Raw genomic sequence first — 16,380 nt, 5'->3', positions numbered from 1 at the left:
ACAACTAATTATAATTATGTGTATTTTTCTATAGATTAAAAAAATATTTTTATGCATATATTTGTGTACTTTTATTATTGCTTTATAGTAGCATTTTGCTTTGGGCAACATTGAGATTTTTTCATAACATCTTTCCTAGCACTTAACAAAGATTATTTAACAAATTAGGGTGACAATGTAATCGGGGATTGTTCTTTTAAATAATGATACCTGTTATAATAATCAGTTCAATGAGGATATAGTAATCACTGTAATTCAGAAATCTTTTTTTTCTTCTAAAGGAGGGAGGGAAACCCTACCACCTTTTGGTAAATAAAGGGAAATAAAATGGATTCTAATACTGGTTTTTGGGAATAGTGATGATCTTTGGGGTGGGAGATCTATAAATTTAGTTCCTTTTTTTTTTCATTTAGTTATTTCAAAAGTTTGCAATCCTAACTAGTCCCCATTTAAAACAAACAAACAAGCAAAAACGGACACTTTTTGAGACAGTAGTTACATCAATGTAGAAAAACTAAAAAAGGCTGTGACGGGCCATGACTTAAGTTTACAACTACAAGGGCAGTAGCTAACTTACTGAGCCCTTACTCTGTGCTGGGCTAAGCACTGTATGTTATATATTGACTGTTTTCAATCTCACAACAGCCCCAAGAATAGGTACCATTATTAGCTCCATTTTAACCTTGAGGAAGCTAAGGGACAAAGGGATAAAAGTTTCACATGAAGGTTAAAGTTGCCCAAGCATACCCAGCCAGCGACTGGTAAAGTCACACACTGCACTCAGCTTTACCAGGTAGGAGTGAGAGAAGAGGTGGCCTTCTATACATCAGGCTTTATTACTACTCCCCTTCATATACTAGCTCACTTAGGTCTTATAACATTCCTATAAGGCAGAAAACAGTATTTCATTTAAAAAATCAACTCCTTGGAAATGATTTTTCAGCTTGAATGTCAAATTACATACCGATATAGATCTGATTCAAGTAAAGTGAGTTGTCGAGCAATTTCTATTGGGTGTAAGGTGAGCAGGTCAAAAGTCTCTATGTGCCCAGGCCTGCTTATATGCCACTCAACTGTGGGAGGTGAACTCTGAAATGTAATATTATGACCTGGTCCATTGTCTCTTGCAATTTTTTTCCTTTGGATTATTTTAGTGATGGATTCAACCCATTTTTTCATTGCTTTACCTGAAATACATTACATTTTAAATAACATTTAAATATGTTTTACTCAATATTTTATTCTTTTAAAATATTTTAAAATCATACAAGTGATAGTTGAATATATATTTGCTATTACAAGGTTCAAATGATCAAAATAAAAAAAAAAATGGAAGTTCCTCTTTACCATTCCCTGTTCCCTATCCTAATCTCATTCTTCTTCACATGGGTAACTGCTGTTAATAGTCTGGTATGTATTCTTCTACATCCCTTCTAAATAAAATTAGAAAGTAATTTATTCATAGACATTTTTCACCTTTACTCTTCTGAACGTCAGTTCAAAATATTATAATTCTCCATAAGATAGATCTTACACACATGAGATTTAGAAGTACAGACAATTCATAGTCACTATTAATCTTATTAATGTTGCATTTTATAAACCAAACAGTACCAGAGGATCCATGCCTTCATTTTAGTGCGAGTTTTTGATGTGGCTTTGTTTTGTATTATGCATGAAAGTACTACTATTTAACTCTTTACTTTCTGATTCTCCTTTAGAGTGCACAAGGGCAATTAGAAACAAGTTTGTCTAGGTCATTCTTAGACCTATACGATCACAGAATCCTTAAAACTAGAGGGGAGACTTTGAAAACATCAAGCCTTACTCCTTATGTTACTGATGAGGAAACCCAAGTCTAAAGAATCAAAGTGGCTTGGCCCAAAGTCCTGTATCTGGTGAGTGGCAGTGTTCAGAAGAGAACTCTCCCTTCTGGGCTCTCGGTTCAGTCTGCTCTGCTGCCTCTCTGATACACCTAACTGGGTGTAGTCAGTTTCCTAACTGTTCACCTAACTGGGGCCTCGTCAGTTTCCATCAGTGGTGTTACAATGGCACACCGCTTCCTAATTGTCTTCTGGGACACAGCCCTTCAGATAAGTGGAAAGACAGAATAAATCGAGACTTTTTCTGTCCAATTCCAAAATGATCAGTAAGTGGATTTCCTAAATGCAAATACATTGGGTCAGCAGGGTGATTATTGAGCAATTTGTAGGTCAAAATGTTGTTTGGTGAAAATTTTTAACTTTTCAAATGGTTACGCTGCCACTTATAAACAACTCTTAACAACACTGAACAATGACATCAACTGAGAGTCACCAAAAGGTACTTTTATTACATATGAAACCAGGCACTTAAAAAAACCATACCTCTTACTGTTCCAATAAACTCTTCCATTCGCTGCAAAAGATCTGCGTCTCTTTCAAAATCATAGAAATGGTGCTCTACCCAATGCCGACATACATTTAATACTCTATGGCATTAACAAAGAAGAATAACTGAATTACATGGGAACTCAGGCATAAATGTTTATCACAATGAATCACGTAAATTAAAACAGTAATTCTTACCAAATAATTTTATAAGTGGCTACTTTCAAAATTCTATGTTAATTAAGACTTACACAATAATTTCTGGTAATTGCTTTCTACTTCACTCATTTTACTTGTTACCTTCTCCTTGCTTGGGAAAGATCCTTATTTATGTCAACTCTCGAACAAAAATTCAGTACAGACTTAATGCCTTCAGTTATTTAATTACTGCTTACCGCAGTTGTACAGGCTGTATGTATTCTTTCCTAAACCTTTTTAGTTCTGCACTCAAGGGTTGATCTCCATTCTCTATAGCTATGCGATCAGCTTCTGTTGGCTCAGGCTCTGGAATTTCAAACCTAACATAAAAGAGGACAAACTAATGAAAATACTAATAATATCAAGTTATTCAAATAGAAAACTACAAACCTTTTCACCAGTCAGCACAATCAAGAGAGCGCTGTAAAAAATTACTAAAGACATACACACACATCGGTGAAAATAAGTAAGACTTCTACTGATCTTAATTTCTAAAAAAGAAATTAATACTTGACAACAAAAACAAACCTAGAAACATAGTTAAGAATAAAGAATACATGCAAAATCTAAAAATAGATGTGATTATAAAGTTATGGGACTGATGTTTATTTTTGGCTGTGTAATCACTCAATCAGCTAACATAAAACTTTACTCTTAAGGGTAATCCTTAAAAAGTAGACTGCTCTCTGAGTGGCTGAAACACTTCTCGATTATATAATGTATTTGTTCACTGACAAGCTCCATTGTATTCAACATGTGGTATATTTGAAAAATTCTGTTTAGAACATCTAAATCATCAAAACTTAGAAATCTAAAATATACATTTTTATATAGTTCTTTAACTATATAATAAAACTATATAAAAGTCCAAAATCCAGAGTCTAAAATATACATTTTTATATAGTTCTTTAACTTGAATAATTCCATAAATATGCAATTTCATAGTTACCATGTAAAAAAGAATGCTTATTTTTATACTTTAATAAATGAAAACCACAAGATTATTATAAAATAAATGGTCATCTAAGAGATTTTATTTCTTAAAAAAGTACTCACGAACTACAATTTAAAGCTCATACAATTTATTTCTGAGAGACATGTAGGATCTTAGCTCACTCTCTTTAAAAAAAAAAAAAAAGAATTTACACATTTTACATTAACAGACCTTTCTATTATAAGACTCAGTAGTTCTTGAGGTTTACAAAAGGATCTGTATGTTGTAAGAAATGTCCGAACAAAATTGGGATCTAAGAAGAAAAAGGAAAAATATCTTATTAAAATCTTTGATTCAGAATGATTAAAGCTATTATTAAAACATTTTCAAGAGAGATGAAAAACAGTCAGTTTTGAAATTCCCAAAATGTTTTGACCACATAGAATGCTTTGGACTTTATAACAAACTGCTAGCTTGAGCACTTCCTAAATTAGTGGCAAAACCATTGATACTAGGATTCTATAACAGCTTATTTCTTGACTTCTGTACACTGTGACTAGCTGAACTGAAACTCCTCATCGGCTGCAGGAATGCAAAAGGAAGAAAGGCAAAGAGCACGCAACACAAGCTCCCCACCTGCTACCTGGATCTTAGAGCATCTCTGGTTGGCTTCTTTCTCTTGAGAAAGACAAACAGAAAGAGAAAGGCCACAGCAATAGCCCAGTACTTCTTCTGACATCCAGACTGTTTACCTAGGATCAGTTATCTAGATTTCTTTAAATCACATTAACAGAGCATACGACTAGAAACTGGATACTACAATGTTCTAGATTAAGCTAAATACACTTTCTAAATGATTTGCTAGAGGTTTTAATTAAAGCTGCTAAAAGAAGCTTACACATACCTGTAAGTTATTAAAACCCTTAAATGTGTGAGAATGTTGATTTGGTTCTATTCACAACTTAATCCCTTTTATTTCAAGTAGTCACAATAAGAGTTTCATCATACGAGCAGGGGTCTCCAGCCCCTTCCAAGGGAGGACCTACTTTTCATTCACATCTCCATGAAGTAAATCAGGAGGCTGACTGAATGTCATCACTTCCCCAGGCCTGGCCTACTCCAGTCTCTCCTTGACAGTATTCTCCCAAGTTGTGGAGAAAGGCTGCTGTCATTAGCACAAGAGATCTGGTCTGTCATCTTCTGTGTAAAGAGGGGGAGAGACATCTTCCCACAATGGAAAAAAAAAATAACTCAAATTTCATCAATGTCCACATTTAGTTGTAAGTCTTCAAAAAGAGGGAGGAGAGAATTCATTAACTTTTCTATTGGGAAGATCCTTTTCCTATTTTACATTACGGACCGGTAAGCTCTAATTTAATGATAAATTCACTGAGAATAGTGAGTACCTTTGTGGATCCTTTCTAAGTACAATATCTTTTATTCAGATAGGATTTACTAAGATTCAGAGTTCATTTGTGTGGAAAATTTCTACTTAGGCTGATTCCGTCTGATTAAGAACCACTCTAAATTTAGCCTTAACATAAAATAATGAAAATATATTAACTCCCCCAGCAAAGCAAATGAATGGATTTATCATAAAAATAGAAGTCTATTTCTAATCTATTGGTAAATGTGGTCATCAAGATAATGAACTGATTTAAATATCAGACAACCTTGAATTTATAATGCTTTTATAAATTAAAGAAAATTTACAGAATAAAAACATACTGGTTTTAAATGTCCCTCTTCTCCTTTGCCTTCCAAGTCTACAGTGGGTTACTGATAAAGGTAATTTAAATATATACAATCCTTTAGTAATTTCCTCTCTGTTGGTATTCTTATTGTTTGTCTTCAGTTACAGAGTTCCTCAAACGTTAAAGACTAATGTCTCATCCAGAAGAAAAGATTTTAAAACAGAAGGCTGTACAAGATTTTAAAACAGAGATTTATATCGGTTTCATCACAATCCTCCCTTTCAAGAATCTACTTCCTGTTCTGCAAATCTATTTGTAAGGTGAGGCTACTCAAAACATCCTATGTTTAGGAATCCAAAGCAGTGGCCCCTATAGAGATGCTGAGCTGTCACTAATGGAGAGAGAGCCCAGACACATGGTATAAAAGAGTGTTCCTAGAATCCCTGAGCTGTGTTCTAAATTTAGGCTGACCCCTCCTTTTTAAAAAATTAAAAAAAAAATTTATTTTGGTCTAAAAGCCTAAAATTAATATTCAGATCCATTTCTTCTCAGATGCCAACTGAGTTAGGTTAAAAAGTTGTGGGCTATCAAAGGTACTTTTAAGTTGAAAAAGAACAAAAGCAAGTTCTAGATGAATTGTTTTTTACGCAAATTGCCTATTTTTAAAGGCAAACTACTTTAAAATTGCCTTCTCATCTTCTACCAAAACTTCTGGTCATTTCAGTACTTGAGTAACTGATGACAATGCTGGGAAAGTCGTGCTAGGCCTTGGTGCCACATCAGTCACACGGGGATCAAATCAAATCCTGATATCTGTTATGTAACGTTCGCAAAGAGCATTCACATAATTTATTCCATATGACTTCTGTGAAGTGAGTGGGGCTGTTGTTTTCCCTTTCTACATATGAGAGAAGTAGCTAAGACTCATCCAAGGTTACACAGTAGAGTGGCAGAGAGTCCAGATTGTGCGGTTTCTAGTTTTATGCCTTTTTCTCCTGTGTCACACATAACCTCGCTGGATTAAAGGATCCTTTAAGGTTTCCGCAGCTGTGACATATAAATATAAAGAATGGTTCCATGAGTTATGTAATCATTATAGAAAACTTACATAAATGATTAATTTGGAATATAGCTATACTCTGCTAATCTTGGTTTAAGGCACTAGGAAAATCACTGAAAAATCAGCAGTCTAATTGTGATTCTGTAATTCTTGTTAAGCCTTCTTCCAGATTTTAGGAAGTAGCTGCTGTGCCTTCCTGTACAGTCTTCAGAAAAGGAGTTTCTGAAGCGGGCAGTGAGATAAACACTCCCACAATCGTCACTGTTGTACTACATTCTAAAGTGACTCAAGTTTAAGTTGTTTTTAGCTTCATCAGAAGTAAAAGCAGTCTTGCCAAAACGAAACAAAACAAACAAAAACCAGCAGAAGCTAAAAATAAACCAAAAAAATTTGGCAAAAGTTTAAGTACTTTAAAAAAATATCTGAAAGGCTGCATATATTCCGAGGCTTGTATAATTTATAGAATCCATTTTTAGTCTAAAGCAGTGCAAAATTGCTAATGAGTGAAAAACTTCTATGGAGAGGACATAACACCTGTACTTGCAACTTTACACGAAAGAAGGGTAGATAGTCCAGAAGCTATTTTTACCTCTATCAATTTCCCCACTTAGGTGATTCCAACATGTACTATGTCACACTAACCCCTAGAAACCGTGATCTTACAGATGATGTAAAGGACTCAGATAATTCAATATCTTAAAAATACTCCTCAGTAAGGACAGGCTGTGTACTTTTGTGAGAATGCAGAGTACAGGCAACCATCAAAGCTAAGTCTTACGCTGGCTCTGCCGGCTGTGGAGGGGCCTCTGACCACCTGTGTTATAAAACGGTGTTGCATAGACAGCTGGAAGGCAAATGCATGAAAATACAAAAGCCAGGCCTGCTTTGGTTTTAAAACCTAAGTGCAAATACTTGTGGAGAACACGAAAATTGGCTATTTTGATAGTCTCTTTGTCTGTTTATCACTTGATTGTGGATGTAAATTCCAGAAGCCTCTTTCTCAAACATAATCCCAAATGGATTTCAGTGTGAGCGACGATGCAAACTTCTTTGTGGTTTTTCTTCTTCAATCATTTTACATAACGTTGTCTTCTACTAGATCCTCCTATCCCTGCAGTAAGATTTCCACCAGGCTCACTAGCTGGTCTGCTTCCTTCCCTCGATGCAGCTTGCCATGCAAACGCCTGCCGGCTGTACCAGCAGATTCCTGGGCTAGGTCCAGGCTGTTTCAAACACAAGCTGCAGGGACTATTTTCTGCTGGTCTTCTAGCTGCCTTGTCTCCCTAACTCGAAAACTATCCTTTGATAATACTTCATTGCACAATTCATCAGAATCTTAGGAACTCAGAATATACTATCCTACGTTAATGTTCAGAATATAACCTAATAAAGTTGAGGTGATAATCCAATCCTTTTTTCTTAGGTACCTATTTTGATTGACACTTGACATTTTATTTGGTAAGGTCAATGAAATTTATGAAATATTTGTTCTATGGAGCTATTTATGTAAAGAACGCCCCTTCCCCCACCACCGTAGTGAAACACTGTTAATCAGGATGTCTGTTCATGTGATAATTCTCCCTCTAATACAGCCATTTAAAAAGCCACCAGAAACAATAAGCTCCTCAACAAGGATTTATAAACAATCACTCTTGAATTCCTTAAAAAAGGAAACAGACGCTATGCTGACGCACAAACACTTTAAAAAAGTTATCAGAGAGTTTAAAAATAGAACAGTACTGCCCTATAGATCAAAAATCGTTCAAGAGATTTTTTTTTTTAAAGTTAAGACGCCCAAACTGAACTTATATAGGCCATGAATGCAAAAGAAATCTAATTTAGGTTTTTGAGGATTTTCTAGAAGGGCATAAAATACCGGTAAATACTTTAAAGAAAAATATCAACAGGCTTAAGTTTTTTCAACACCATTTTCTAGAAAAGAGAAGTTCATCATGCATGGGAAACACCTTTTTCCCACACTTCAAACATGAAAAGCTTTTATTTCCATGTAATGTCAGTTCTAAATTTTCCCTATTTCAAGGTCACCTCATTTCTCTAAAACAAGACGATCAAACCACACACACCATTACCACACATCTCTTTACTCATGCTGTTGAAAGTCTCAATAATTAATTTGTACTTTAGAAACAGAAGTAAAAGTCCTCCTCTCATCACTGCTTCTTTATGTACATTGCTCTGTGCTTTCTTAAGGTAGGTAAGGAAGAAAGTCTCTTCCTATTCTTGCCAGATTCAGAATGCCCTAAGTAGATAATGCTCCCACGCCCCACGGCATTTGAAATGAATTCCAAAGTTCTGATGTAGCCAGTGACTTACTCGATGTCCAGAAATATTGCATCTGAGAGACAAGTATAAATCAGATTCCACATAAGACCCTGTGGCAATCTTCTAAGCAACAGTTAAGCATTTTCTAATTAACCTAAATTAAGTTTTTCTCCCAGAAAGCTTTTCTTTACAGAGCACACAACACCAGTAGACTAATGACTGGATTTTGCTAAAAACTAAAATGATGATGCCCAGTATCTAACTATATACTAAAGTCTATGCATTAAAATGGAAGTTTATCTATAGTCAGAGTTTATTACCTATTTCAATAAGAGAAAAAAATTACTCTGCTAAAGTCTTCATAGTAAACTTGTGTGTGCCCAATGATGAACAAGCCATTTATACTACTGGAAATTCAAACCAAGCAAGAAGTTCTCTTTATTTTTATTATTTGATACACATAGTAGAAATTATGTTATATTTTAATCATGAAGAAAAATTTGCCTTGGATGAGTCACTATAACATGGTGGAAAGTATAGTCTATTAAGAAAAGAAACCTAAATTTTAGTCCTTGTTCTGCAATTAATTGATGATATAATACTTTCTGGCAAATCATATAATTTTCAGGGGCCTTGGGTTTTTGTCTCTAAATTCAGGGATTGGTAATCTGGTCTAACACCACAAATCTATAGTGCTGTTTGAACATTATTGTTAAAAACACTTGAGGGATCAGGTTGGTTGAAGCCACAGTAAAGTCTGAATTAAGTAAGGTTAAGCCAGCTTTTCTTTTTCTTTTTTTTTTTCTTTTTTTTTTTAGGTTTCTGACCAACCCATAACCTAAAAAATGTGTGTAAGTGGTGCTTATCAGATATTAAGTTTTCTTAATTATAGCCATTGTCTTTTATTATAATTCTGTACAATATAATAAAAATGTGCAAGTTAAATTTTAGCCTTTGTTTCAGCCCAACTTGCATTGTGTGTCCTCCAATAAACATATCTAACCAACCAACTGAGACAAACAAACCAAAAAGAGCAGATGAATAATTCTAAAAACAAATGGCAACTTGATCTGTTATTATGGTAGTGAGGACTCAAAGTACATTTGGGCTGGAAAAGACCTTAAAAAATTAACTGCCTTCATGTTTTATGAGTTCATAGATGGTCTATCAGAAACACATCCCACGTTGCCTGTAACATGTTCAGTGAGACCCCGTCCAGAAGAGCCCAAATAAGCTAGGAATTAATACTAAGCTGTGTGTACTGTAAATCACAGCTCATGAAAACTGCTTGTGGATTCCGGTTACACCAGTCATGTACTTTAATCACATATGTTAAAATATTCAATTAAGCTTCAAAAGAAGATAGAAAAGAAAAATGTCAAAAAACTCGGCCACAACACTTCCAAAACCAACACTGGCATTTTATTCCTCAAGATATTAATAAAAGGAATTTTTTTTTCAAAATTTTGACTTTTTAAAAAAGTAAAACAGTCTTGTCAATTTAAATGCGAACACACTTAACTTTGCAAACTTCTATAAATTTGGAAATTTCAGTGTTTTATATTAGCTAGAAGTAAAACACTTAAAAATACCATTCTACTCAAAAGCTAGAAGTCAATATAAATGAATGCAACTACCTAGAGTGACGAATAAGAAACCGTGGCACACGTACTACGTCTGCAGACTTGGCCAGTGTTGTGCACGTTAAGGAGAAAACACAGCCAAGATGCAGAAAAACCATCGGTTATGCTCATTCACATCTTAAAGTATCCTTGTTCAGAAAATAAGTAAAAGGCACACAGTTCCCCAGAAAATATTTAATTGTAGTTCTGCAACTGCTTACTAATAATCGTAAGTTAGTTCTGTGAAATTCAGCAGGCAGTTTAAAAACAATTTTTATCATTAACAATCAAGTTTTACAGAAACAATTACATTTAAAAATTGGGAATTTGAAAATGGTTTCCAACTCAGATCCCACTGACGTGACAGTAAACATTAGGTAAGTCTCCTTAGCACTTTCCACTAATACTGTTCTACAAGAAAAAAAAAAAATCAGTAAAGCTTTGGTCCCACACAGATAAAAATCTAAGGATCAATTTTAAGCTAAACAGTTTAAGAGCTCAAAACACAGGTATTTAAAATAAAATGATGAATAGCTTAGAATACTTATGTTAAATAAATCAATGACTCTTTCAAGACACTTAAAAAATCAGAATAATGTGGCAAGAAGAGCAATTTAAGCTTTGTGTAACCTTAAAAATTCCTTAAAAAGCAAAGAAATAAGTGTTTTGCAACCACAAATTTTGAGTAATTTAATGAAACATTTTGGTAGTTGTATTCTAGGTCTTAAAGAAGAATACAGAGGTATAAGGCAGCTTATTTAACTTTCCTGTGCTTTGACTTTTTTTTTTTTGAGTCAGTAAAATGGGTGCATGGACTGTGGCAGTTTCTAGGCAAAAAATCAGTAGTAAAACTGGAACCCCAGACTAGTCTTATTTCGCCGTCTTCAATGTGTTTCAGCTACTGACTGCTACTACCAAATGCAGTCTGTTTAGAGAACCCAAACTGCTTTTAATGGCCTATGAAAAGCACTAATATCTTACGATGGAAAAGGCTAGCAAGAGAACTACCAATTAGAGGCCAAATAAAAATTACAAAGAAAACAAAACTCTGGCTTATTTATCCCAGAGACATGTGGACACGATGAAACATTATGTTTATAAAAGTGTTTGATATCACTGCTAAAAATATTCTAATTTAATTTTACTTTTTTGCAAGGTGGCCCTGATATGGTTGCCAGGCCACTTAAGTAGTTAAGTGGCCATTTAATAAACTGAAAAGATTAACGTTATTGAATGCTAGTCATCTTTGTTACAGTCGAGTAGTTAATGGGTATCTTTAAAAGTTTAACTGGTGCCAGAGCAGTTTCCAGAGAGACCTGAGAACCCATTTATAGGACTTTAAACAATGAAAAACATCAACGATGAAAAAAACAAACCAAAACCAGAAACACCTCTCCCTCAGAAACGCACATCTCCTAGAGACAGGAATATATTTAAGCAAGAAGTATAGGGATGGAGGTTAACTTTCTCATTCAACTATTTAAGAATAACACTTATGTTCTAAGAGTTACATTTTAGTTTATAGGTCTTTGTAATAAAAACATTCTTTGAAAGTAAGTTTACATTTATATTTACAAAGAGCTTTCACCTTTAGCAGTTCATTTATTCTTTCCGACAGCATTTGAACGTAACTGTTGTGATGTTGATTTCTGAGGTGAACTAAGGTTCTGGGATGGTGAGGAGCTGTGACAGAGTGATGACATAAATCCAGATTTCCACAATACCATACGCTACAGTAGTTTACAATTACCAAGCTTTCTACTGAAGGTCGAAGAATATTGGATTATCATTGGTTACTTTATTAGAAGAAATAAAATTACTTAAAAAAAAAAAAAAGTCATCACGGGGCGCCTGGGTGGCGCAGTCGGTTAAGCGTCTGACTTCAGCTCAGGTCACGATCTCGCGGTCCGTGAGTTCGAGCCCCGCGTCAGGCTCTGGGCTGATGGCTCACAGCCTGGAGCCTGTTTCCGATTCTGTGTCTCCCTCTCTCTCTGCCCCTCCCCCGTTCATGCTCTGTCTCTCTCTGTCCCAAAAATAAATAAACGTTGAAAAAAAAATTAAAAAAAAAAAAAAGTCATCACATTTGTTCCCTGACTCTCAAACATCATATTTGATTCAGCCTCTACCAATCTTCCTAGGCAGTTTGGACATGTTCGTCCTTAAAAAACTGCCCTACTAAGATGGACTTTTTTTTTTTTTTTTAAATAACATCGGTTGTAAAATGCAAAAAATATTGAAAACTTACATGACTCTCAGGATTGCTAAATTTAATTAAGTCTTAGGAATGGAAATGAAGAAAACCCAATGCTGTGTATATTTGTACTACCAGCACAATTTTGATGATGAACATATATAAAATTTTTACTGACTTTATCATCTCAGTAATGGAAACAGACAAAAGAAAAAAACAAGTGGTAAAGGTTATGTGAAAAATTTTTTGACCCTAACGATGATGATTTCTCAGTACTTTTAGTCTTGTTTCTGCCGCTAACTGGGAAAATTTAGCCAAGTGACTTTATTTTCTCATTTGCAATCTTGGCTATAAAGCTACAAAATAATATGTAAATGTGGTAGACAAAGTATAAATGGCAGTGTTTTTTAGGCAAAGGAAAATGAACTGGGATAATGCAGAGATCATCCTTTGTTGTTAGTCTGCTTTCTATTTTAGGCACAGTGACCTGTGCAGCAAAGAATCTCAGCTGGAAGCAGCAAAACACAAGTGACAGGCAACTCAATTACATTTCTTACCTGCGTACATATGGTACGTGAGCCTCTCAATAAGTTTAATAACAGTTCCTGCTTTGATAATTGGAATTCCAGCCTTGGGCTGTGTGTTCTCTTCAAATATTATATTCTCTTCGGAGTCAGGCTCTGCAAATCGATAAACATCAGCACTAGGGAGCCTCATCTGCTCCTCCTTCTCTTCCTGTAGCATCGTCACGTCAAGCATCCTTTCCAGTGTGCTCCGGTACTGGAGAGATATCAGTGCTGCCATCCAATTGTTTTTCTCTTCAGCTGACTTGGCAGAAAATATAACACTATTTTCATCTTTTAAAATTATTTCAAAAGCATGCTTGTACTCACTGGTGTCATCTTTGTCATTAATTTGTACCTTTCTCATGAAAAACTTTTCTTTCAGACGATACTCTGCATTGCTAGCACCAGGAAGTCTTGGCTGCCCATGATTTGATTTACAGCAAATCATTAAGCCATCAAAGAGAAATATGTGTCTCTCATGCTTGGCTCCTACACGTGTAAGAGTTCCTTCCATTATAAATTCATTGCAACACTGTCCAATGTCTTTTCCCTCCCAACCATCAATATTCTTTTGAATCTCGTTCATTTTCTTGATTGCTAGTTGTTTCCCCTTCATTTGCTGACTATAAAACCGACATGCAGATTCACTGGGATAAAGGAAAAAACAGTATTAGTGCACAGATAACAGGCAACCTAGAATTCACGTAAATAAAGGACAGTAATAAGAGTACATTTAAAAAAAAGTTGCACTGACAAAGTGTTCACTAATTCTCCACATATATTAGTGATACAAAACTGTACCATTTAGAAACCAAAGCAACACAGTAGAGACTTTTTTTAGTGACTACTGACAAAATTCTACTCTATAAATCCAGCTACGGAATGATTACTTCTACCTTGGCTACTATTTAGAATGACAAATATTAAAAAGTAGCTCCATACAGTGAAAAGAAGAAAAGACTTAAAAAATTATTTAAAAATGTTTAAGTGGATAAGAGCTAAAGCTAAAAATCATGCACAGATTATAATGAGGAAACTGGAAGCAATGTATCTGAATTAATACCTCAAGTTACATAACCCCTAAATAAAGGACACTACGAATTTTACTTTCACAGAACGGTGATGTTGACATAAATCTACGCAAGACATTTTTCTCTCTCTCTCCTTTAGCTTACCAGTTGGCTCTCAGGAGGTCTTGTCTGGGAGTATGCAAGGAAAATGCACAAATATGAAAGGTTTTTCAAACAATAACAAATTCTCTTGGCTTTGATGTCACTTCCTCTGAAAGACCAAGCTTGTCACTAAAACTATTTTCTTCATTGTTTACTGACGAGGGAACTGAGATCCCTGAATCTATACCAAAATATTCAGGGTGAAAAGGAGGATTATTAAAAAAGTAAAAATATTCACCTCAGTCTTCGTTTTGCAAGACTTTTAGAACATATTTTTTCCATACCACTCTGAACATTAAGCAAAGCTGTTATTGCTTGTTTCAAACATTCCTTGTCTTCTTGATCTTCACTCTTTTCTTCTAACTGCTGCAAAGTCAAAATGACAAATCTGAACCAGTAGGACAGTTTGGGACAAAAAGAATTAAAGATAACATCGATTCAACTCTTTCTATCACAATGCAACTTGTAAATGTGTCATAAAACGCATTCTTTTAAAAAAGCGTTTTCTTCTTTATGTATCACTTTCTATATTAACATGCAACCAAGTTTTCCACATTAAAAAAAAAAAAACAGTAGAAGCAGTGTTAAGAGATGTCACACCTTGTGACAGGCAATAATGTGCAGTTTCTCAGGTGACTATTCCTGAAAAGAAATGAGGGACATAAAGTGTCTTCTTAACCAGCACAGGATTTGCACAGCAGCAAGCACATAGATGAGGTTTTCTGAAGTATGGAATCTGGTCTTAGGTTTCTGATTCCAACACGGCTGCTGTAGCAACAGGATGATTAGGAAGATAAATACACACAGGAGGATGCAATATGGTGGAGAGGAACTTGAAGACACAAAACCTAGGACCAAATTTTGACTCTACTGCTGCGTGACTTTGGGGCAGATTATTTGACTTCTGAATCTCACTTTTCCCAACTATTAAATGAAGCTTTATAAAAATCTTGCCCTGCCTACTTAATGGGGTTCTCTCTCTCTCTTTTTAAAGTTTATTTATTTATTTTGAGAGAGACAGAGACAGTGTGAGTTGCAGAGGGACAGAGAGAGAGAGAAAGGGAGGGAGGGAGAGAGAGAATCCTAAGCAGGCTCCACACTGTCAGCGCAGAGCCCAACGCAGGCCTTGAACTCACAAAACCGTCAGATCATGACCCGAGCCGAAACCAAGAGTTAGACGCTCAACTAACTGAGCCACTCAGGTGCCTATTTAATGGGACTCTTATTAAAAATCAAAGCACTGTGTAAATGGTAATGTACAGTATAAGTTGTTTTCTTTGTAGTTCTATAGAATTATTATTGGTATCATGAAGAATTTTGTCAGTATTCACACATTAAGATTATGAGTAAAACTAGAAATGTAACTATTAGTGAAACCCAAGCACATTTTCTACTGGTGGCAAAAGTCTGTGCTTAATAAGGATTGAGTCATCAATTACTACCAGTTATCAATACAACAGGTGGCTATAATTCAAGCAAGCAGTTAACTGAGCAAGGTATGAGTTACAATAAGTAACAAGAATTCAGTAAACTTATAAACCTGCTTCTGGCTACCAAAAAGAAAAAGTTAAGAAATAGCATTTACCAATAGTTTTCATGCAATATTTAAGAACATTTACTCTTTACGACAAAGGAAAAGACAGGAGAAATAAAACCACAAAATATTCAAAGTATTTTGTAAAGGTTTACTTTTTTTTTTTTTAAAGGTTTACTTTTTAATGAGAGTAATTATTCTTATGACTCTAAGGACTTTACGTTCTTGAAAGATATTCCTTAAAGATCAACAATAAATTCCTTTTCATTTCTGCTAAAGACTATATACACATTCTGATGATTTGTGAAAAGTAAACTTATTTCTTACTCAAAGCCCTAAACCGTTTTTCTAAAAATAATTTACTTAAAATACCTTAAATGCTCAAGTATTCCATAAGTTATAAATACCGTATTGTAAAGTCTATTTAATGCTCAGCTTTTATCATCCAAATTTCTTATATTCATTATTAAAAACTCACCATACTTTCAACTAAAAGGTGCAAACTACACTTTTTAGAAAAATATTCGGTCTCAATTGTGTTAGTAAAATAAAAATCTATTCACAATAATCCCCCAGATAAAAAGGGTAAAAAAATGGTTCTCCCCCCAAAGGATAAAAGACTTAAAATATACATATATATCATATATCTATATATATCAGAAGATACTCAGATATCACTTACTCATAGTATTGTTCTTCACTGTGGCCAGCTAGATTAAAGGAAGTCAATGGCCAAGTGGTCATGAAAGACAGCTAC

General features: G+C 34.7%; 1 protein-coding gene across 3 annotated transcripts in view; it reads right to left on the bottom strand.

The window, feature by feature from the left end:
- SOS1 (SOS Ras/Rac guanine nucleotide exchange factor 1) overlaps positions 1 to 16,380 on the bottom strand; it is a 150,309-nt gene that overhangs the window by 30,340 nt on the left and 103,589 nt on the right. For 2 of the 3 annotated variants that reach the window (XM_043604113.1, XM_043604114.1), the window contains exons 9-14: positions 14,328 to 14,455; positions 12,909 to 13,564; positions 3,733 to 3,814; positions 2,765 to 2,887; positions 2,367 to 2,470; positions 965 to 1,187 (exon numbers count right to left, since the gene is read on the bottom strand). In XM_043604113.1, the coding sequence (XP_043460048.1) occupies positions 965 to 1,187; positions 2,367 to 2,470; positions 2,765 to 2,887; positions 3,733 to 3,814; positions 12,909 to 13,564; positions 14,328 to 14,455 (1,316 nt within the window). The remainder of the gene's footprint in view (positions 1 to 964; positions 1,188 to 2,366; positions 2,471 to 2,764; positions 2,888 to 3,732; positions 3,815 to 12,908; positions 13,565 to 14,327; positions 14,456 to 16,380) is intronic. The other variant, XM_043604115.1, reaches the window with a different exon arrangement.

This window comes from Prionailurus bengalensis, chromosome A3 (assembly GCF_016509475.1).
Source record: "Prionailurus bengalensis isolate Pbe53 chromosome A3, Fcat_Pben_1.1_paternal_pri, whole genome shotgun sequence".
In the NCBI taxonomy this organism is placed as follows: Eukaryota; Metazoa; Chordata; class Mammalia; order Carnivora; family Felidae; genus Prionailurus; species Prionailurus bengalensis.
The sequence above is the reverse complement of the archived record's forward strand: the minus strand, read 5'-3'. Positions and strand labels throughout refer to the sequence as shown.